The sequence below is a fragment of the Mustela lutreola genome, chromosome 9 (genome assembly GCF_030435805.1).
Source record: "Mustela lutreola isolate mMusLut2 chromosome 9, mMusLut2.pri, whole genome shotgun sequence".
In the NCBI taxonomy this organism is placed as follows: domain Eukaryota; kingdom Metazoa; phylum Chordata; class Mammalia; order Carnivora; family Mustelidae; genus Mustela; species Mustela lutreola.
Window position 1 is genome coordinate 64,038,298 of NC_081298.1, and position 21,338 is coordinate 64,059,635.

A 21,338-nucleotide genomic window follows, 5' to 3' on the forward strand; every position below is an offset into this window, starting at 1 on the left:
TCTCTGGCCCAGGGTGCTTTTTTTTTTTTGCTTTCCAGCACAATTGCTGGCATGTGCTTACTTGGGATTCATTGATAGGTCTATCACTGCTCACCTTGTTTCCCCTGCAGAGTCCCTTTTGGCTGGTTTCTTCATCAAGACAGGCCTTTTTGAAATGAAAAATGTCTTCTTTATTTTTATATTGAATGAAAACAATTTCAGAGTTGGAAGGAAAATAGGAATGAAAGAAAATCACACGATTCAGCTTAACCACCTACAGGTGATACCTGTTGATGCCACGGGCATAGAGCCTGCCTCTTTAATGAACATACACACACATTGCAATAAAAAAAACAAACCTAGCTCCTCAAGAGCTGTCTTTCCTTCCAAGTGGTAGTGTTGATGGAAAGACTGCTGTGGCGTTTAGGCTGTCATGGGTTGAGTGGCAGCTGTTAGTGTTAAGTGTTGAGTACAGGGAAATGTTGTAGTGAGTGTTTGTGGGGTGTGATGGGGAATCACGGTCGCAGAAGGTTGAGTCGGGGAGGGCAGTATACTAAACCCCATCAGAATTTAAAAACCTAAACTGGCGATTAATGGTGGAAGTGGGCCCCTTCTGCTTGTCCTGTTCTCCTGGGACCTCCCTGCATGGGGCCAGCCTCTGTCCTGGAACCCCACCTGCTACCCGTGCCCCTGCAGGACCACTGGCCAGGACCACAGGTGCTTGGGTGCTGGCTGATGAGGGAATGGGAGCCTCATGCACTGTGGACGCCTCACCCCTGAAGTCCTCTCCCTGTCAGAGGCCTGGGAGGATCTTGGTGGTAGGTGGACTGGGCGGGGTCGCCCTGCCTGTCATGAGCTCAGCCTCTGAATTTTTTTTTTAATTAACATATAATGTATTATTTGTTTCAGGGGTACAGGTCTGTGAATCATCAGGTTTACACAATTCCCAACACTCACCATAGCACATACTCTCCCTAATGTCTGTCACCTAGCCACCCTATCCTTCCCACCCCACCCCCCAGCAACCCTCAGTTTGTTTCCTGAGATTAAGAGTCTTTTATGGTTGTCTCCCTCCCCAGTCCCATCTTGTTTCATTTTTTCCCTTCCTTCCCCCTCCACAACCCCCCACCCTGCCTCTCAAATTCCTCATATCAGAGAGATCATATGGTAATTGTTTCTGATTGACTTATTTTGCTTAGCATAATACCCTCTAGTTAACATCCACGTTGTTGCAAAGCCCCTGAATTTCTTGTTGCAGCTTGTTGGTTCCTTGAAAATTGATTACTAAACAGAAGTGCACCTTCTTGTGTGTTTCACACATACGTGCTCAGTAATTTCATGTTGAGTTAATGTATGAAAATTGTGTGTATGTCTGTATGTATAGATACACACATCTACCCAATCTTCCTATTACTAGAGAATACAACTTGGGAAAAGCGTATTAATACAGCTGTTTCTGGTATGAGCTGTTTCCCTCCCTATAAGGTTATTCTTAGAAAAGCCATATTGTTTCATTTTTTTTCTTTTTTTTTCTCGTTTTTGGCAGAATGAAAGTCCTTTTGGTTTGTGTGTGGTCTCAAGATATTTTCTGTCCTTCAAGTAATGAGACCCTATTGAGGTCTTCCAGCAGGACAAGCCCCCTCCCCACCTTGACTCTGTCCTGGTAACCTGCCCCCTTGAAAAAATCCTTTTAAATCATCAGATGCTGTAACCGATCTCGCCTCGCATCCGGGTTACTATGGTAATCTGGTGGAGGAGTCCATGGGAAAATGTTGCCTGGTGACTGAGGAGATAGAGCGGGACCTGCACCGTTCCTTACCAGAGCATCCCGCCTTCCAGAATGAAACCGGAATTGCTGCTTTGAGGAGAGTCTTGACAGCCTATGCCCACCGGAACCCCAAAATTGGGTACTGCCAGGTAGGGTGTGCAGTGGAGGAGCAGAAATCTTTGAGTCCGTGTCTTGTGTTGATTACCCAGGCTTCGGGTTCTGTTGTTCTTGGCTGTCTGGTACCCAGGACGGTCCTGTGTAGGCTCTGTGCTTTTGCTTTCCTTAAAGAATGTATCAAGTAAGGCCTCAGGCATCATCTCCTTATAGTCAAACAGGTTGATGACTTAAGATTAGAAACTTTACCTGGTGCCTGAAAAGAGCAGTGCACATGATGAGTTGCTGTCCAGGACAGGACAGTTTGTCTTCACCGCCTCTCCAGGCCTCCACTGTAGGACGGCAGTGATAACGCTTCTCTGGAGCTTTATCTTTCTAGACCTCTGCAGAAGTTACAGGGATTATTTTTAAAATCTCCATGCTATTGGGGGAGCAAAAAATGTTTGTGGCTGATCCCTTTCCTTCAGGAAGCACAAGTGGAAATAAGCCGCCCTCTAAGTAGTTGTTGAGTTTACTTGGAAAGTGTATTCAGGGATGTGGTAAACAAGCACAAAATAGAACCTGGTAAAATAAAACACCCCTGCCCCCACCCCAGCACTAGATGGGGTTAGAGAAGTTTCTGATAGCTGAAAATAGAAGAGTTTAAACTTTGCTTTCCCATGAAAAGCAAAATCAACCCATGAATGTTGTGTGTGTTTGTGTGTGTGTGTGTGTGTGTGTGTGAACATACACACAGAATAGCTGGATTTGACTTGAGCCTGAAGCCCGCACCACAGCTGGCCCCAGCATTCCTAGATGGGGACAGTGACAGAAGGGTGGCTGGTCATTCAGCCTAGGGTGTCTTGTGGGGACCGTGTTAATAAACTCAGTCATTCCACTTTACAAGTGTCAGTGTGGTTCGGCTAGATGGGGTGTCTCATCGGCAGCCTTGACTTCTGTGGACCCTTTGGGCTTGTGTGGTTTTTCATGTCTTCTGTGGCACAACGTGGTGTGATGCTAACCACCCCCTCCTCTGTGAACCTGTGCAGTCCATGAACATCCTGACCTCCGTTTTGCTGCTCTATGCCAAGGAGGAGGAGGCCTTCTGGTTGCTCGTTGCCGTGTGTGAGCGGATGCTGCCCGACTACTTCAACCATCGGGTCATTGGTAACCTGTCTCCTTCCTCCTCCTCTTCCTCTTCTGTGCTTGGGGAGCAGGGCCAGAACCGGGGCAAAGAGGTGTTGACACATCAGTCCTTGTCCAGAAATCCCCAGTACAAACGCTGTTTGGCTCTTGAATGTGCAGAACCGACAGGTGTAATCTCTGTACCGTTCTGCCGAAAGGGTGGAGTAAGTTACCTGAAAAGAAAAATGTTGAGGTTCAAGAAACAACCTGAAAGGGAGGGTGGTTTGGCCTACCCAAGGAGCTCACACAGACAGATGTCCCCTTTCCCTTGTGGAGACTCTTGAGGCTGGACCTGAAGGGCAGCCTGGGACCCCCCTCTCCCTCGACTTGTATACAGTAAGTGAGAAGGCTCCTTGTTGGCCCCCTGCTCTGGGCTGACCTGCGACCCCACCTGCTGTCTTCCTTTTCTGTGGCCCATTGGAATCTGCATTTCCCCTGTGGTCTAGCACCTCCTAGTGGACGAAGTGATAGAAACGTTGCTTCAGCTTGCTGATAACTCTCAGATACCCTTTCTGGAGATGCCCTGAAATTTGGGTAGCAGCAGTGGGAACAGAAACGAAAGAACCAGTTTGAGACAGAATTTGGTAAAAGACTGGAGGTGGGGGCAGGTCAGGAGGAAGATGCTCCCGAAGACTGGAGTCAAGAACTGAGGGAATGTGAGGACCCCCTGGGAGTAAGCGGGGGCTGTCTAGGAAGGACGTGCCACTTGGTACCTTTGGTGGCCCTTTGGGATGCCTTAGACTGTTTTCCCTGGCTCCCTCCAGGTGCCTGAGTGATGGGCTTCCTTCCCTTTCCACTTGATGCTGGGGGAGGCAGCTTAACCTTGTACACAATAGCACAGAATCATCGGAGCCACGGGTAGGCAGGGTCACGGGTAGGCAGGCTGCCAAAGCCGCCATTGGTTGATGGTGCTGCTGGGGGGCAGTGCCTACTCCTCAGTGACCAGCAGAGCCTCCATGGTAATGGGTATCCCTATGTGAGCACCGCCGCAGTACAGCCTGGAGCATTTCCATAACCCACCAAGTCCCCTTCTGCCCCTTCCCTGCCACAGGCAACTCTTGCTCCTGATGTCTGTCACCACGGGCTAGTTGGACCCGTTCTTGAACTCGATCTAAATGTAATCATGGAGAACGCACTCTTCTGGGTCTGTTTTCCTGCTCACAACACGAGGTTGCTGGAGCATTGGTACTCTGCTCCTTCTTCTGGCTGAGTCACACTTCACCGTACTCTCAGACCATGATTCATTTATCTGGTCACCTGTTAGAGGTCTGAATTGTTGCCAGTGCTTTATTGTAAGTGAAGTTGAAATACACATTCAAGTGTAAGTCTCTCTGTGAATCAAGATTGCCCATTTTCTTGGTTTTTACCTAGGAGTAGAATTGCTAGGTCATAGGTTAGAGGGATTTTTAGCTTTATAAGAAACTGTCAGTTTTTCAAAGTGATATATACTGTGACCATAGAAACCCTATCAGCAGTGTGTGAGTTCTGGTTGCTCACATCCCTGTTAGCTTTCAGAATTGGCCTTTTAAGTTTGCTCTTCTAGCAGGGAAGAAGGAATCTATTATGCAGGTTTAACTTTGCATTTCTTTGATGAATGATACTGAACACAATTTTCTGTGCTTAGTGGCCATTTGTTTTTTGTTTCTTTTGAAGTATCTGGTCCCATATTTTGCCTTTTTAAAGGAAAAATAGGTTTTTGACCACTAAGTTGCAAGAGTTGTTACTTTGAACACAAAACCCTTATCAGGTATATGTATTACAAATATTTTCTCAGTGTGAAGTTTGCATTATGATTTTTATTAATGTTTTTTGAAGAATACCAGTCTTTGATTCTCTTGAAGTCCAATTTATAGTTTTTTTCTGTGGCTAGTGCTTTTTGTGTTCTAAGAAATGTTGCCTTTTCCCTGTATTTTTCTTAAGCTTATATTATTAGTTTTTATATTGAGGTCTATGACACATTTCAAATATATTTTCTTGTATGATGTGAAGTAGGATTTGAGGTCCCCCCGCCTCTGCCCCCACACAGGTATGCACTTGATTGAGCATTATTTTTTGAAAATACTATCCTCTCCCCACTGAATTACTCTAGTTAGTGTCAAAAATCAGTTCAGTACGAGTCCTTTTCTGGGCTCAAATTCTGTTTCATTCTGCTTATCTCAGAGTAGTTTCAGTTTCAGGCTGACTTTAGGAAGTGTGCCTCCTTCCCCAACCAAGTCTCCATGACCTGCCTTTTCCAGGGGCCCAGGTGGACCAGTCGGTCTTTGAGGAGCTCATCAAGGAGCACCTCCCTGAGCTGGCGGAGCACATGAACGACCTCTCGGCCCTTGCCTCCATCTCTCTCTCCTGGTTCCTGACTCTGTTCCTCAGCATTATGCCTCTGGAGAGCGCAGTGAGCGTTGTGGACTGCTTCTTCTACGATGGGATCAAAGCCATTTTCCAGCTGGGGCTGGCAGTGCTGGAAGCCAATGCCCAGGGCCTGTGCAGCAGCAAGGACGATGGCCAGGCCCTCATGGTCCTCAGCAGGTGCACTCACTGGGTGGGGGAGGGGGTGAAATAAGGAGGGCCATTGCGGGCTCTGCAAAATAGACCAGGTGGAGGCAGCAGGGGGTGCCCAGCAGGGCTGTCCCTGTGGAATATTTGCTTCCACTCTGCCACTTGTCACGCAGTAGTCCCCACCGCCCCCACCAGAGTCAGCCAGTCAGGTGGCACTGTTGCCTGCATGTGGTGAAGAGCGCCATTTTCCTGGCTCCTGTCTAGCAAGTAAGAGAGGGTACAGGAGGAGAGCAGGGACTCTCACTTGTCTCTGAGGAGATAGGCACTCACGGTGGCCTTGACTGGGGCAGGCAGGCGTTGGGAGATGATGGTCTTAGGCAGCCAGCTGGAGATTCCAGACCCTGGATGTGTAGGGGCTGGTGTGTTACAGTCCCTGAGACCAAGGACCGGAACTTGGGTGTCTTGGAGCTGAGGGGAGGTTCCCGTTCAGAACATGGAAGCTTACAATGGCACATATGCACGGAACTTTGTATGGACTTCAGCAGAGTCCCAGGTCCCTGCAAACCTACCCATGGGCCCAGATCAACAAGCCTGGCTATAGGCATGTCTCCTTTTCTCTAAGGGAGCACAGCAGTTGCTATCTCGCCCTCCTCCCAGAGTTTGGAGATGAATGAGCTGCGTCTGAAAGTGCTCTGACATGATGTCCCCCGGGTCCCCAGGAAGGTGCGTGGTGTGGTGCAAGGGGAGGGGAAACTGTACTTCAGTAGTGGGTTGTGTGCTCAGGTTTCTAGATCATGTTAAGAACGAGGACAGTCCTGGACCCCCCATCGGCAGCCACCATGCCTTTTTCGCCGACGACCAGGAGCCCTACCCTGGGACTGACATTGCTGACCTGATCCGGGACTCCTACGAGGTGACAGGGCCCCACCCACATCCTCTGGGAAACCTGGTTAGGGGTGGATTTTGAGGGAGGTTCCCTGGCGGATACTGCTGTCCTCTTTGTACAAAAAGGGGTTCTGTAAGTGTGTAACTCCTGGTTTCTCTGCAGAAATTCGGAGACCAGTCTGTGGAGCAGATTGAGCACCTGCGATGTAAGCACAGGATCAGGGTTCTCCAGGGCCACGAAGACACCACAAAGCAGAATGTGGTGAGTCACGGGTTGTCAGAAGGACAGTTGGCCCTAACCCAGACTCTGTTGTGGTTGGTCCTAAGAATGCCCAAGCTTTTGGGGCACTTGGTTGGTATATGACTCGATCCTTGGAGTCCCAAATTTGAGCCCCATGTAGGGTGTAAAGATTTTTACACCTAACTTTACACCCCATGTTGGGTGTAAAGATTACCAAAAATAAATAAACTTAAAAAAAAAAAAAAGAATACCACTCCCCCAATCCTGCATTGAATTAGGGTGACCTGGTGTAGAAACAGGGGTATTAGAGTCAGACAGACTGTGAGTAATTTAATCCCCATGAGCCTCAGTTTCCCTAGTTGTCAAACGATACTAAGAGGATACTAGAGGATATTAATACTCAGCATCCGGGACTAAATGAGGTACGAAATAGAAAAATGCCTCGCACAGAGGCCTGCAATGCTTGTTCTTCAGGAGGAACATCCTGGCCAAGCTGCGTCTTTGTTAGAGTTCGACTTCCCTTAGAACTCAGTGTAGAACTTACCCGTTTGTCCCGAGGCCCTGATGTGTGAATTGGAAAGGCTGAGGGTAAACACCCTGAGAAAGTTACCATGACGTGATCTTGGCATCAGAAAGGAACAGACTGCTCTGGTAGACAGGACACACCTGGTGTCCCCCACGAGCAGAAGAGACCCCTGTTCCCTCTGATCGTTCTGGGTGCAGGCAGAGAACTCACCCCACTGTTGTTGGTTGTTTCCTCAAGCTCCGAGTTGTTATCCCAGAAGTCTCCATTCTTCCTGAAGACCTGGAAGAACTCTACGACTTATTCAAGGTAGGAAACTCTGGGAAGATGAAGGAGTGACAGGTTGTCAGCTGGTCAGGGGTCGGCAGGGGGAGGGCTGCGGGAGTGGGTGAGTACGCGGCTGCTGGAGGGGTCTGCCGCGTCTGTGCAGTGGCAGCACAGGCTGGAGCTTACCCCGCCTGCCAGCTCCATCTTGGTCTCGCCTGCCTATGGCCTACACGGGAGCTGTGCTCTGCAGAGGGCCTCCTTCGATGCTGGTAACCTGTTCCATGCTGTTCTACGCAGAGTTCCCAGGCCTTGGTGGATGAACAGTGAACATTACTGACATTCCCACCTCCTATACTTTGTAGTGACTCATACCCCCCCATAATACATGTAAATAAATTTTTATATTTGGCTGCTACGGGTGCCACTTTATCTTCTATTTTCCCTTAATACTATTATTAACACTTATCCATGTTGCCATGTAGTCTTACTCATTTTAAAATTACCTTATAATCTATCATATTGGTAATACTAAATAAGCCATATTTCTAATATTTGGATATATAGGTGAACACTCAGGTCTTGCCCAATGAAGAAAATTTTCAGGTGCCCTGCTGAAAGTTTCCTTCCTTGAAATACTGGATAAAAATAGGGAAGGCAGGCAGGCACACTGCTCCACTCATGATAGCCTGGCAGTGAATGGGGAGACAGAAGAGTTGGAGAAAGCAAGTTCTGGGTCTGGCTTCCAGGGCTCTTCCAGGTGGGGACTCTGAGCTACTGTCACTTCTGAACCCAGAGTGTAAACTGATGGACAGAGTAAGAAGCAGCACTTCAGGGACTTCTAAGTGGAGCACTGGAGGTTGTCTGAACTGTGCGTGCATCTGTCACGGCCCATTTCCCCGCAGTCACTGAAATGGCCTTGGCTTAGTAGAGTCCAGGCACCCCTTGTTCCTGATAAGCAGGATGTGTGCTGACGACTGCTCAGGACTGTGTCTTCTGTAAACAGCCTCTGTCTTTCAGTTTCATAGTTTCCTCTGTTTCATGAAGAAAATATGAGAAGTCAAAGTGTCCCAAGTCCCCACCCCTCTTTCCTTGACTTTCAAGGAGGAAAAACAGGGCATGCTAGGAACATAAAGACAGGTAGACAAATGTGTTGTTCAGCATGAAAAGTATTTCATCTACTTAAGGCTAACTGCTCTCAGTTTGAGAGAATAAGAGCTTTCACAGATCCGAATTTATATAATTTAGACGATTGCTTTAAATTAATAAAAGTAAAATTCATTAAGTACTAACCATACTCATCTTTAATAAGAGTAAGGAAGATAGAGCCTACTGTTTTCCTATTTCTGTCTTTCCTGTGAATGATATGTTAAGTGTTTATTGAAATTTTATTTGTTGTTAGCTTTACAACTCTTTCACTTATGTAGGACTAACTACAAAGAAAAACTTAGAAACTATCTAGATACAATATAATTTTTAAGATACACTTCCAAAGGAAATTCCAGTAAAACAGTTTCATAATCATGGTGTCTGATTCCATTATACATGCCAAGGTATATAATATATGTGTTATATACAATATATTGTATTATGTTATATATAGTATATTTGTGTTACATACAATATATTGTAAAACAGATTTGTGTAACTCACTCCAGTACTTTCTTTCCAGGCCCAGAGTCTGCATGTGTCCCATGTAAGAGCCCCATCAGACTATCCTCTCTCCATACTCCTGGTCAGCTCTGAATTTTCTTTGCTTTCATAGTCTGACTTCATGTATTTGTTTTTTAAAGATTTTATTTATTTCCTTGACAGAGATCACAAGTAGGCAGAGAGGCAAGCAGACAGAGAGAGAGGGGGGAGCAGGCTCCCCGCTGAGCAGAGAACCTGATGTGGGGCTTGATCCCATGACTCTGGAATCATGACCTGAGCTAAAGGCAGAAGCTTTAATCCACTGAGCCACCCAGGTGCCCCTCTAGTTGGGTTTTAAATATACTTCTGGTCTTGTCTTTTTTTTTTAGATTTTATTTTTATTTATTTGAGAGACAGAGAGAGAGAAAGACAAGTGGGGGGAGCAGCAAAAGGGGAGGAGAGAGGTGGAAAGAATCTCAAGCAGATTCCATGCTGAGCATGGAGCTCAACCAGGGGCTCTATCTCATGACCTGAGATCATGACCTGAGCCAAAACCAAGATTTGGATGTTTGACTGACTGAGCTACGCAGGTGCCACTACTTCTGGTCTTTTCAACTAGAATTTCATTTTTTCAGGGAAAGGGGTCACATAGCAACATCCTTCCATTGTTTTATAAATACATGATAGGTTATTAATAAGGATTCTGTTCCTTAACCTCATTGTATCCTTCCCTAAGCCTGGAATGAACAGGCATGATCACTTTGTGTTAAGATCAAGTAACTCTGACCAAGTTCATTACGCATTCTTTCATTTTCAAGATCAACAATATGCTTGGTACTTAATGAAATCTATTTTTATTGATAATTTAAAGCAATTTTTTAATGCTCGAATATAACTTTTTCCTTCCAGTTTCACGTGTATAACTGACATACAGCACTGTGTGAATTTAAAGCATATAGTATGACTTAAATATATTGTTGAATGATGAGTACGATTAGTTTAATTAGAATCCATCTCTTCTAGACATTAAAAAAAAAAAGAATTTTTTCCCCTTGTGATAACTTTAGGATCCATTCTCTTAGCAACTCAAATACACCATATAGCCATTAACTGTACTCGTCCTATTGTACATCACATCCCTAGTGTTTACTCTAACCAGACGTTTGTACCTTCTGTCCACCTCCTCCAGTGCCCCCATACCTCACCCCGGCCTTGGGGAACCACAATTCTGATCTCTTTTTCTGAGTTTGGGGTTTTGTTTTGTCTTTAGATTCTACATATAAGTGAGATCATAGAGTACGTGTCTGATTTCTTTCACTTAGCAGGAGTGCCCTTATGGTCCATCCGTGTTGAACAGTCTCAAATTACGTAAATTCGGATTTGTGATGTCTGTCTTCTATTCTCTTAAATTGAAAACAACATCATTAATCTTAGTAAGATGTTTACAGTGTAATACATACTCAGTGTCCTAGAATACTTCAGGAAACACCAAAGACCTGAAACAGTTACTTATGTCTTCCATAAACCTGCTGTTATTGAATTACCAGGCCTTAGAGAGCATTGGGTCTCTTTAATAATATTTTACTTGCTTACATGTTCTGGTTAAGACTTTTATTTTCAGGGGCACTTGGGTGGCTCAGTGGGTTAGGCCTCTGCCTTCAGCTCGGGTCATGATCCCAGGACCTGGGATCGAGCCCCACACCGGGCTCTGTGCTCAGCAGGGCCTGCTTCCCCCACTTCTGCCTGCCTCTCTGCTTATTTGTGATCTCTCTCTCTTTCAAATAAATAAATAAAATCTTTGGGAAAAAGAAGACTTTTATTTTCAAATTTTAATTAAAAATCACAAAATAAAGAATAAAAGTATACTGACTCTTACCATTTAAAAAAAAGAAGAACTTTTAAGCAAAAAATGAAAGGGTCTCATCCTGTCTGTACCTACAGTCTTACCCTTGTACTGGTAATTATTGTTAACAAATTGGTGAATATGTTTCCTGATTTTTTTTTTCCTTTTATACTTTCTCTCTCAGACACACCTTCCCTCCCACCTATGACATGGAAAAAATAGCTGTATAGTTTCATTGTAGGGCTGAACCATCATTTACTTAACCGTTCATCTGTTGAGACACATTTATGTTTCCAGGTTTTTGCTGCTTTGTTAAACTGTGCTGGACTGAGCATCTTTGTGCCTTTCCCTGGACACCAGTGCTGCAGTTTCTGTGGGATGGGGTCCTAGGGATGCATAGACTGTATTTAGCTGTATTGCTAAATTGTGTTTGATTTTTCAAATTTCACTTCCATGGGAATACACTGATGATGTCCAAGAGGGCTCCTGTCCTACATTCCACACACACCCAGTTTTTATTAAGAATCTTTTGCAATTTTGCTAGTCTTATAGAAAATTGCATTTTATTATAATTTTAATTTGTTTATCCATTCGTAGGGTTGACTACAGCTAATTGTGTACTTCTTGGTATCACCTGCTTACATCCATGGTCTTTTTTTTTTTTTTAATTGGTTTGTTTTTCTGTAGGGTTCTGTGTAAACTGGTTGCACAAGTCCTAGGCTTATTTATTATAACTTTTCTTGGCAGGATTCTGTGGGGCTTTAGTATCACAGGATACACAGATATACAATGGACTTTTGCAGTATGTCTTGAATTTTTAGGAATGGAAATTCACTGGACTGTCGTTTCACACTGAAAAGTTCTTGTGGTATTTTTCACAATTCTGCGAAGGCAACCCAAAGGACTAGGCTGCCAACAAATACAACAGTAAAACTATAAATGGCATTTTGGTTTTCATCCAAGGATCTGGGTTCACATATTACAGCTTCTATACTTGTTCCCGTGCCACCGTGATGGGTGGAGGACGCTAAAATTGTGCAGAAGCCTGCAGTCATTGGGAATTATCTCAGTGAGTCAAGATGTCCCAAGAGGTGATTTACCGTGGGTGTAAGAGATGCATCCTAAAGAGGGGACCCTCAGGGAAGGATCAGTTTTGAGTGCTCTGGTTGTCAGTATATTCCCAAGACTTGGAATCACTTTTTTTTTTTACTTCCAGTTTTTTGAATTGTTAATATATTCACCTTGCTCAAAATTAAAAACTTATAAGAAAGTATGCAGTGAAAAAACTTGGTTCTGGGGCACCTGGGTGGCTCAGTTGGTTAAGTGTCTACCGTCAGCCTGGTCAGGATCCCAGGGTCCTGGGATCGAGTCCTACATCTGGGACTGCGGGGACTCTGCTGCTCCCTCTCCTGCCACACTACCCACTGCTTGTGGGTGCTCTCTCTCAAATAGTAAAATCTTAAAAGAGACTTGGTTCTACATGTGAGTTCCCACCCCTATTTCCCCTCTCCACAGGCAACGAGGGTGACTTGTTTCTTTTATGTTCTATAGATCTGTCTAGCACTTTTTTGTTTTCAGATGTGATTTGATGAGAAAACAGAATAAAAATTAGGTCTCCTAGAATTAAAACTATGGCAGCTGAACATTGAAAAATAGTTAAAATGGTTAAGTTTTGTTAGATATGTGCTCCAATAATAAAAAAAAAAAGACCTTAGAGAAAGAGGTCAAATTACATATCTTATGGGCATGAAGTGTAAGGTAACAAGGTAACAAGGGACATCTTTTACTTGTCTGGTTAGAGTAATGAGATTGTAAGCACTTTTTTCATTTGTTCGTGTTATAGTGTTCTTATTCAATACATAATTTACGAGGCCAAGTGAGTCCTGAGCGAAGGCCAAGTTAACCCTGGCTTTTAAGCGTGCATCCCCCCACAGGTGCTCCCATCTCTCACAGATCCCTCTCTCCCTCTTGTCTGAAGAGAGAGCACATGATGAGCTGTTACTGGGAGCAGCCCAGGCCCATGGCCCCACGCCACGACCCCAGCAGGCCCTACGCAGAGCAGTACCGCATAGATGCCCGGCAGTTCGCACACTTGTTTCAGCTTGTCTCACCCTGGACCTGTGGGGCCCACACGGAAATCCTCGCAGAGAGGACTTTCAGGCTCCTGGATGACAACATGGACCACCTGATCGAATTCAAAGCATTTGTGAGCTGTCTCGGTAGGACCCTGTGGGTCTTCACTGCAGTGAGTTAATCTGGGACGGGAGTCTGTGAACACAAGACAGGGTGGACTGTGGAGCGGGCAGACCCACGCAGTGAAATGTATTTGGGACTGGCCTGATGTGATTTGGAGATTTTAGAAACCACTCTGCAGGCTCCTCTTATGATGACACTTACAAGGAGGGTGAGAAGGGCCCAAGCTCTCAACACACAGGATCATTGCTCCTGTTCTCCTCGGGCGCCCAGGGTGTGGTGTGGCTTGTTAGGGGCTGTGTTCTTGACTCCTGCCCATGAAATTAAAATCTTTCAGAAGGTATGAGGCCAGACAAAATTCAGGAGGTTATCCTGCACCTCAAGAGTGACCTTTTCTTGTTTTCATTTCAAACACCCTATGTCTGGTAGTAGGGACAGCGAAGTATTGAGTGAACAAGTACTGATCGTACTAAGTTCTCTCCCCACAGTGAGGTTGTGTCACAACAAATGTACTTTATCCATTTGCATCTCCTCAATTTCTCTCATCTTTTTTTTTTTTTTTTTTGAAGATGTTATGTATAATGGAGAAATGAATGAGAAAATCAAACTGTTATATAGACTTCATATCCCTCCAGGTAAGAAATTCTATGGAGAAAATCTAAGTTCTGTTCTGCTTTGACACAAGTAAGCCTTGTATGTGACTCTGAAGTTCTTCTCTTTTAAAGTTCCATTTAGACTTGAGTCAACAGATGTTTTTAATCTGGGGTTGCTGATAACAAATTTTCATTACTGAGCTGTATGGCCTATGACAGCAGTTGCCAAACTTGAGCATGCATCAGAATCATCTGGGGGGCTTGTTAAAACCCATATTCCTGGGCGCCACTCCACTGTTTCCGGCTCCCTGGTTCTGAGGACCACACTTTGGTAACCGCTGGCTTGTGGAGTATGTAAGGAAGCAGACCCTGGTTGCCTTAATAGATGGGTTATTTAAGCCTCCTCTTTTGAAGGACCATTTCATTCTTCTGGCATGTAAGTCCATACTTCCCTCAAGTTTCAGCAGGTAACCGGGAACAAAGAAAACAGTTTGAAACCTAAGATGTCATACTTGGCCTTAACCTTATTCCTTGGATCTTTTGAAGTCACAGAGGTGGGTTAGTAATGCCAGCATGGTCTCTGGACCCCAGGGCCATGGTTCTGGTGTTGGATGGGGCCCCTGACAGAACTTCCAATGAAGGAGGCTAGGAAAGTTTTGGGGGCCATGAGATCCTGGTGGTTTTTACAACCAACACTTCTGGAAAAGTTGGAAATGCATATAACCATCATTTGTGGCTTTCTGGGTCCACTTCCTGAAACTGAGCCATTACCAACTGGACAACTGCAGTGTGCCCCGGGAGCATTCTGTAGCAGCTTTCTTCCTCTGCCTTCCCACAGACTTGTTATTCCTCAATTACAAATGGTTTGGCATCAGTGAAGTTCTTTGCCTTTTATGCCAGTGGTAGTGAGTTTAGTTTTTTATTTTTTTAAAGATTTTATTTACTTATTTGACAGATCACAAGGAGGCAGAGAGGCAGGCAGAGATAGAGAGGAGGAATCAGCCTCCCCGCTGAACAGAGAGCCCGATGTGTGGGGCTCGATCCCAGGACCCTGGGATCATGACCTGAGCTGAAGGCAGAGGCTTTAACCCACTGAGCCACCCAGGTGCCCCCGAGTTTAGTTTTTTAATTTGCCTTTATTTTTCACAAGTGTTTTCCTACTAACATAGGAGACATGCATAATTATCCCTCTACTATCATCGCGGCCATTCTTCACGATCATTGTCTGTATCTAATATTGCTAAACAGGATTATTTTATTTCAATTATTTCATCTCAATTTTTAAATAAGCGTTTTATTTTGGGATAACTTTTAGATTTATAGAAAAATCACAAAGATGGTAAAGATGGAATTCTAACTTTTTATCTTTCTAAAGTGTTTTATTAGTTTCAGGTGTACAACAGAGTGATTCAACAATTCTGTACATTACTCAGTGCTCACCATGAGGACAGGGGGTACCCCTAATCCCCATCACCTACTTCACCCATTCCCCTACCTCCCCTCTGGTAACCACCAGTTTGTTTTCTATAGTTAAGAGTCTCTTTCTTGGTCTTTTTCAACCCCTTTGTTCATTTGTTTTGTGTCTTAAAATTTCACATCTGAGTGAAATCATATGCTATTTGTCTTTCTCTGCCTGACTTTGCTTAGCATTATATATACTCTCTAGCTCCATCTATGCTGTTGTGCACAATTAGATGGCATGATCTCATTCTTATGGCTGAGAGATATTCCGTGTATGTGTGTACCACATCATCTTTGTCCATTCATCAGATGATGGACATTTGGGCTGCTTCCATAGTTTGGCTATTGTAATAGCCAAAAATGCTGCAATAAACATAGGGGTGCATATACCCTTTGATTTAATGTTTTTGCATTTTAGGGGTAAATGCCTGTAGTGCAGTTACTGGAACCATAGGGTAGATTTTTTATTCTTTCATACTGTTTTCCACAGTGGCTGGATATTTGCTTTCCCACCAACTGTGCACAAGGGTTCCTTAAAAAGTGTGCTGCTCTGTGGTTGGCCTTTCTCAACACTTGCTCTCCACTTGAAATAACCATTCCTCGCTATGCTCCCAAGAAAATTGGTTGTATTGGTTCTTCTGTTAGAGCATTTTGTTAGTGACTTGTGTATACATTTCATATTTCTGAGGCAGAGGGGCCCAGTATCCTCTTGACATCTAACAGTTATTACCTAAAAAACTCTGTTTTCATCATGACTGCCTCAACGACCACACAAGGCTTATAATTTGAGTGGATGCTCACATGTGCCAATGTGTATAAGTTTTATACAAGGTTGGTAAAATGACTTAATATTAGTTACAGAAAAACCCCAAAATTCCACAAACAGCTCCTACCCACTGAACGCAGGAAACCTATCTCCCAAATATGAAGATCAGCTTCTCAAGGCTTTGGTGCCATCTTGGGGATATTTGTTGGATTACAGCTGATTTATTAGTAAATATGAAGATCCTGAGTCCGTAATACTTTGTAATTGTTATTGTTATTTATAAGAGCTTTTTGATCTATAATTCACACATCATACAGTACATTCATTTAAAATATACACAACTCAATGATTTTATTTTTAGTTATATGACCGTCATAGTTTTAGACATTTTCATCACCCTAAAAAGGTCTATACCCTTTGGCTTTTGCTCCCAATCCACCCATTTTGCCCTGCTTTCCTTTTTTATAGAATTGCCTATTTTTGGATATTCCTTATAAATGAAATAATGCAGTGTGCCATTTTGTGTCATGCTCCCGAGTCTCCAGGGCTCATCCATGTTGTAGCATGTCCCAGTGCTTATTCTTTTTATAACTGCATTTGATAGTCCATTTGATAGGTATGCCCTAATCTATCAGTCAGTCGGACACTTGGGTTTGTTGCCACTTCACGGCCCTTGTGAACAATGCTCCTATAAATATTTGTGTACAAGTTTCTGAGTTGGGTATGTTTTCAATTCCCTTTGGTAGTATGTTAGAGTGGAATTCTGGGTCAAATGATAACTACGCTTAACTTTTTAACAAACTGCCATACTTTTTTTTCAAAATGGCTATGCCATTTTATATTATCAGCAATATAATGCTCTGTTTTTGTATATTTCAAGAAAACTTGTAATGATACAATGCTTTGGATTCAGTAATTCTTTTTCAATTTTTGTTGGAAAACTATTAAATATGCAGTATGTGCTCACTGTAGAAAAATATGCCATGAAATTGAAAATTACCCCATCATCCAGGAATCTAGTTGTACATTTATTTCTAGAATTTATATGTATATACATACATTTATCTTAAGATTTAGGAAAGGATTTTACTATCTTTTTCCAGGTCATTATTGGCAGTGTCCTATGATTCTGTATTTCATTAATTAAAACAGTACCTACATAAAGCCGGAAAAAAGGCATTATCTGGTCTGTAAGATGTTTTCTTTACTCTTTGTATAGACAGTGCTTGGTGTATGCCTGGGTTCACAGTCTCTGCAACCCACAGGCTGCTGGCTTAGCCCTTCTTTGGTCCTTTCTTACATAAGAAACTAAATTACTGAGTTTGGGTTAAATAAGATGAAATAATTTGTTCCATGTAACTTTTTTTAAAGCACTCACTGAAAATGATCGAGACAGCCAGTCACCATTAAAGAATCCTCTATTGTCAACGTCAAGACCCCTAGTTTTTGGGAAGTCAAATGGTATGTACCTCTCTTCATTATCTTGCAGCAGGCACACATTGCAATCATTGACAATTTCACAGCTCTTAGAAGCAGACTTAACCTAGTCAACAGCCCATTGCTTTCAGAGGCTAGAAACCTTTCAAGTTACAGTATACTGGGTGACTGCCCCTTGACCCTACCACCATGTTTGTTCCTCTTGCTTAGGGTTTCAAGGATTCTCTTGTAGTGAGAAGTCATCCAGCCACCACACTCTATTCATGGTCAGTCGTAAAACAAATTGTTACCAATGTAATCTCTATTTTCAGCTTGTGTATGAAATTTGGTGGGATTCCTCCCATACGACCCAGTTCTAAAGTTGTTTTTTTTTTGCTTTAACTGAATTTTAGCCTAAAGTATATATTGTGTTTCCTGTGTCTCCAGGTGATGCAACTGATTACCAGAAACAGTTGAAGCAAATGATTAAGGATTTAGCCAAAGAAAAAGATAAAACTGAGAAAGAGTTGCCCAAAATGAGCCAGGTATGGACTTAGGTGCAGAGATAACTGTTGTGCCAAGTGATTTGTTCAGAGGCGAGCTTGATAAAGTTAAGCTGGGCCCCTCAACCTCTAAAGCAATAATCAAACGATCTTGTACAACTTCCAGGAGCTGAATGTTGTGATTACAAGGGAAATACTTGAATTGTGATTCGTTCAGATACACGAGATATTCTAAACTCTTCACAAAGGGCAGCTGTGCCATATCCTATCTTTCAAGTATTTATATCCTACTCATCCTATATTCACCTAGGTTGCAATGAAGATTTACTGCTTAGAGGTGATAGCTTTTGGGGGTGAAGGGTACTGAGGACACAGCATTCTTCCCTTAGAAGGGATTACTATTCTCTCTTCAGTTTCTTAAAAATCATTGGTACCATAATATACAGTACTGGCAAAGCTCTTTGAAACCTTTGAACAGTATCTAGACTATATTTAAGTGCCCTGATGGTGCTACGTTTTTGTTTTGTTTTTTAAAAGATTTTACTTATTTATTTGATAGAGATCACAAGTAGGCAGAGAGGCAGGTAGAGACAGAGGCAGGCAGAGAGGAGGAAGATTCCCTGCTGAACAGCGAGCCTGACGATGTGGGGTTGTATCCCAGGACTGTGAGATCATGACTTGAGCCAAAGGCAGAGGCTTTAACCCACTGAGCCACCCAGGTGCCCCTGATGCTAGGTTTTTATTTGAAAAAGATTACCCCCAAAGTTTGTGGAATGTAGGATCCAAATTGGAAATGGTCCTTTATTCAAGGATTTCATTCTGTTTGCTGCTAATGTGTACTGTGAGCCTTCAAGAGTGGAATTTAGCAATGCAGTGTTTCTTGGGTCTTTTTTGACCACAGTACATGTGGCCTTAACACCCTCCTGAAATTTTCAGAAGTGTTGGGAAGTTTCAAATTTTCATGCTATCTCTTGGATATAGTCACATTTCAAAGCTGCTGGTCAGTTATGCCCCAATTAAAAGAAAAAAAAAGTCAAATCTAATCTCATCCCCCAGAGCCACCAGTACAAATATTTTGATATATGTGATACCAGTTTTTGCTATAAACAAAAAATAGGCTGTCTTAACACCTTGCTTTCATTTACTTCAAAATCATGGAGAGATCTCCTATAACTCCGTTCTCAACCATGACCCTATTCCCAGCATATACAGCTAAATCCCACTGGAAGTGTCTTCCATCGCATTACATATGGATTCTCCAATTGAGCAGCAGTGTGGATACAACTTGGAAATGCATCAGGCACCACTGTTTTCATTATTTCACTTTACAGTTTTTAGTTACCCCATCGTATTCCTATCAGATGAAAAAGCTCTAATTTAGTCAGTCACAGTATTAAGCTATTTCCAACTTTTTTTTCTATTGTAAATCCAAGATTAAAGATCATTATAAACAAATATCCACAGCTTCTGGATCCCTCTCTACAGACTGATTTGTAAGATTAAAGGGTGCCCATGTCCTCTAGGATGCACACCTTTCTGAATAGTTGCTGTATAGACAAAGAGCCCACTTCTGAGTGTGTGGTGAAAGTCCTGGAGTCACTGTTAGTAGTCTGTTCTCCGAGTAGAAGGGCTAAACTACCTTTCCTTATAATCTGCTTCTAATGGTATGATGTGGTTTTCTCTAACAATTTAGTATGAGGTCTAAAAAAAAATGCATTCTACTTCCATCCTGGTTATGCTGCCATATATACTTTTAATTCCAGAGAGAATTTATCCAGTTCTGTAAGACTCTGTACAGTATGTTTCATGAAGATCCAGAAGAAAATGACTTATATCAAGCCATTGCCACGGTAACCACTCTGCTGCTGCAGATCGGGGAAGTGGGGCAGCGAAGTAGCAGCTCTGGAAGCTGCTCCCAGGAATGTGGGGAGGAGCTGCAGGCTTCAGCTCTTTCTCCAGAGCAGGACTCGGTTTTTGCAGATGCCAGCCCGGGGAGAACTACCCAGGACTCCCAGACATTTCCTGAAGAGGCAGAAGGGGACTGGACTGTGTCCCTTGAACATATTTTAGCTTCACTTCTGACTGAACAGTCACTAGTCAACTTTTTTGAAAAGCCACTGGATATTAAGTCCAAACTTGAAAATGCCAAGATCAATCAGTACAGTCTCAAAACTCTGGAAATGAGCCGCCAGTCACAACCTGAACTCAAGCTGGGTAACCTGTAGCAAGAGAGCAGTTTGTGGAGGGGAGTCTGCCATACCAAAGCACGGAACAGTTTTGTGGGTTGTCAGCCCTAAAATCCAGAGTTTGGTCGAAATCATTCTGAGTGTATTTTACACAAGTTGGGTATCTGGATAAACAACCTGACAGTCACAGCTGTGGCCAGGGGAATTGATGCAACACTCAAGCATCTCTATTTATTTTTTGAGAATTACTAGTTGGATATTACCAGAGCTATAGGGTATCCATACCTTATTCCCCTGATGCTGTGACTTGCAAATTTCACTTTTATCAGATTTGCTGAGATTTCAGGGCACTTCTGCTGTGATGCTAGTATGATTTCATTCTCAGATGGAATAGAAGAGTCAGATGTATACTAAACCAGACAAAAGCTCTCATTTTTCACTTGGATAATGGGAGAGGTCACATATCAAGTTCACTTTGAAGATCCAAGAGCCACTCTCTGTGCAATTGTATTTGGCTTTTTTGCACTAATTTTGTTTCAATGCTGGTAATTGAAACCATTTTAATATATTTGGTTGTATTCACTTTGTCCTTCCAAAAATGTGTACAAACACCATGCTTTCAATGTTGGCCTCCAAGTTTTTTAATAAAGAAATTTTTATATTGACTTGGTTCTTGCTTATAATTTATACTTGTGTCTAGAAGGGTCTCTTGCCACTCCCTTGTCTGTGTTCTCCCTGAGCTGTGCTATACACTGTAGGTGGTCCTCAACCCCCACTATGCTTATGTACCACCCTCACCCCTGGGGCTTCAAAGAGGGACGGACCTCTCCAGCAGCATTCAGTATGTTGAGGTATAAGCACTAAAGAAATCTAATCCTTGTGACACTTTGCTTTCAGGCGGAATTTAGCTGATTTTCCCCCCTCTGTGATTCAGATCCATATAAATTGGGATTAAAAACACTTCAGGGGCCATTACAAAAAGGTAAGCTGTACATATAGTATGAATTGTACACCTAAGCCATAATCTGGTTACCCATCAAAAAATCAGACTATTCTATACCTTTAGACAAGCATACTTAATACAAACAGCTTAGGGATATACTACCAAATATTATTTCATTAAATCTATCAATTCCATCACTTCAGTGTTTCGAATGTGAACAGTGGCCAATGCTAATTGAGTTCTAGATGCCAGTCTCTAGAAAAACGTTCCCTAGCATTAACAGTATACCTCCAATGTCCCAGATACCTAAAATGTTTTCTCAGGCCAGGCGGCACTTCCATAACACCTTCAAAAACCTACTTAGGCTCTAC

At 43.2% G+C, this 21,338-nt stretch overlaps 1 protein-coding gene and 1 long non-coding RNA gene across 13 annotated transcripts in view; one reads left to right on the top strand and one right to left on the bottom strand.

Moving 5' to 3' along the window:
- The window catches only part of TBC1D8 (TBC1 domain family member 8), a 103,810-nt gene extending 83,121 nt beyond the window's left edge, over nt 1–20,689 (top strand). For 8 of the 12 annotated variants that reach the window (XM_059134477.1, XM_059134478.1, XM_059134479.1 and 5 more), the window contains 11 exons: nt 1,682–1,896; nt 2,890–3,007; nt 5,263–5,548; nt 6,302–6,431; nt 6,567–6,665; nt 7,408–7,476; nt 12,885–13,125; nt 13,669–13,734; nt 17,291–17,380; nt 17,783–17,880; nt 19,602–20,689. In XM_059134477.1, the coding sequence (XP_058990460.1) occupies nt 1,682–1,896; nt 2,890–3,007; nt 5,263–5,548; nt 6,302–6,431; nt 6,567–6,665; nt 7,408–7,476; nt 12,885–13,125; nt 13,669–13,734; nt 17,291–17,380; nt 17,783–17,880; nt 19,602–20,063 (1,874 nt within the window). In that variant the 3' untranslated portion in view covers nt 20,064–20,689. Of the gene's footprint in view, nt 1–1,681; nt 1,897–2,889; nt 3,008–5,262; nt 5,549–6,301; nt 6,432–6,566; nt 6,666–7,407; nt 7,477–7,597; nt 7,846–9,103; nt 9,197–12,840; nt 13,126–13,668; nt 13,735–17,290; nt 17,381–17,782; nt 17,881–19,601 lie in introns of those variants that run through there. The other 4 variants (XR_009344790.1, XM_059134487.1, XM_059134486.1 and 1 more) reach the window with 4 other exon arrangements.
- LOC131808483 (uncharacterized) lies at nt 246–7,643 on the bottom strand. The gene is made up of 2 exons (XR_009344791.1): nt 7,381–7,643; nt 246–3,198 (listed from the first exon to the last, which is right to left on the bottom strand). It is a non-coding gene; the product is annotated as an uncharacterized LOC131808483 (long non-coding RNA).
- Nucleotides 20,690–21,338: the final 649 nt, after the last annotated feature.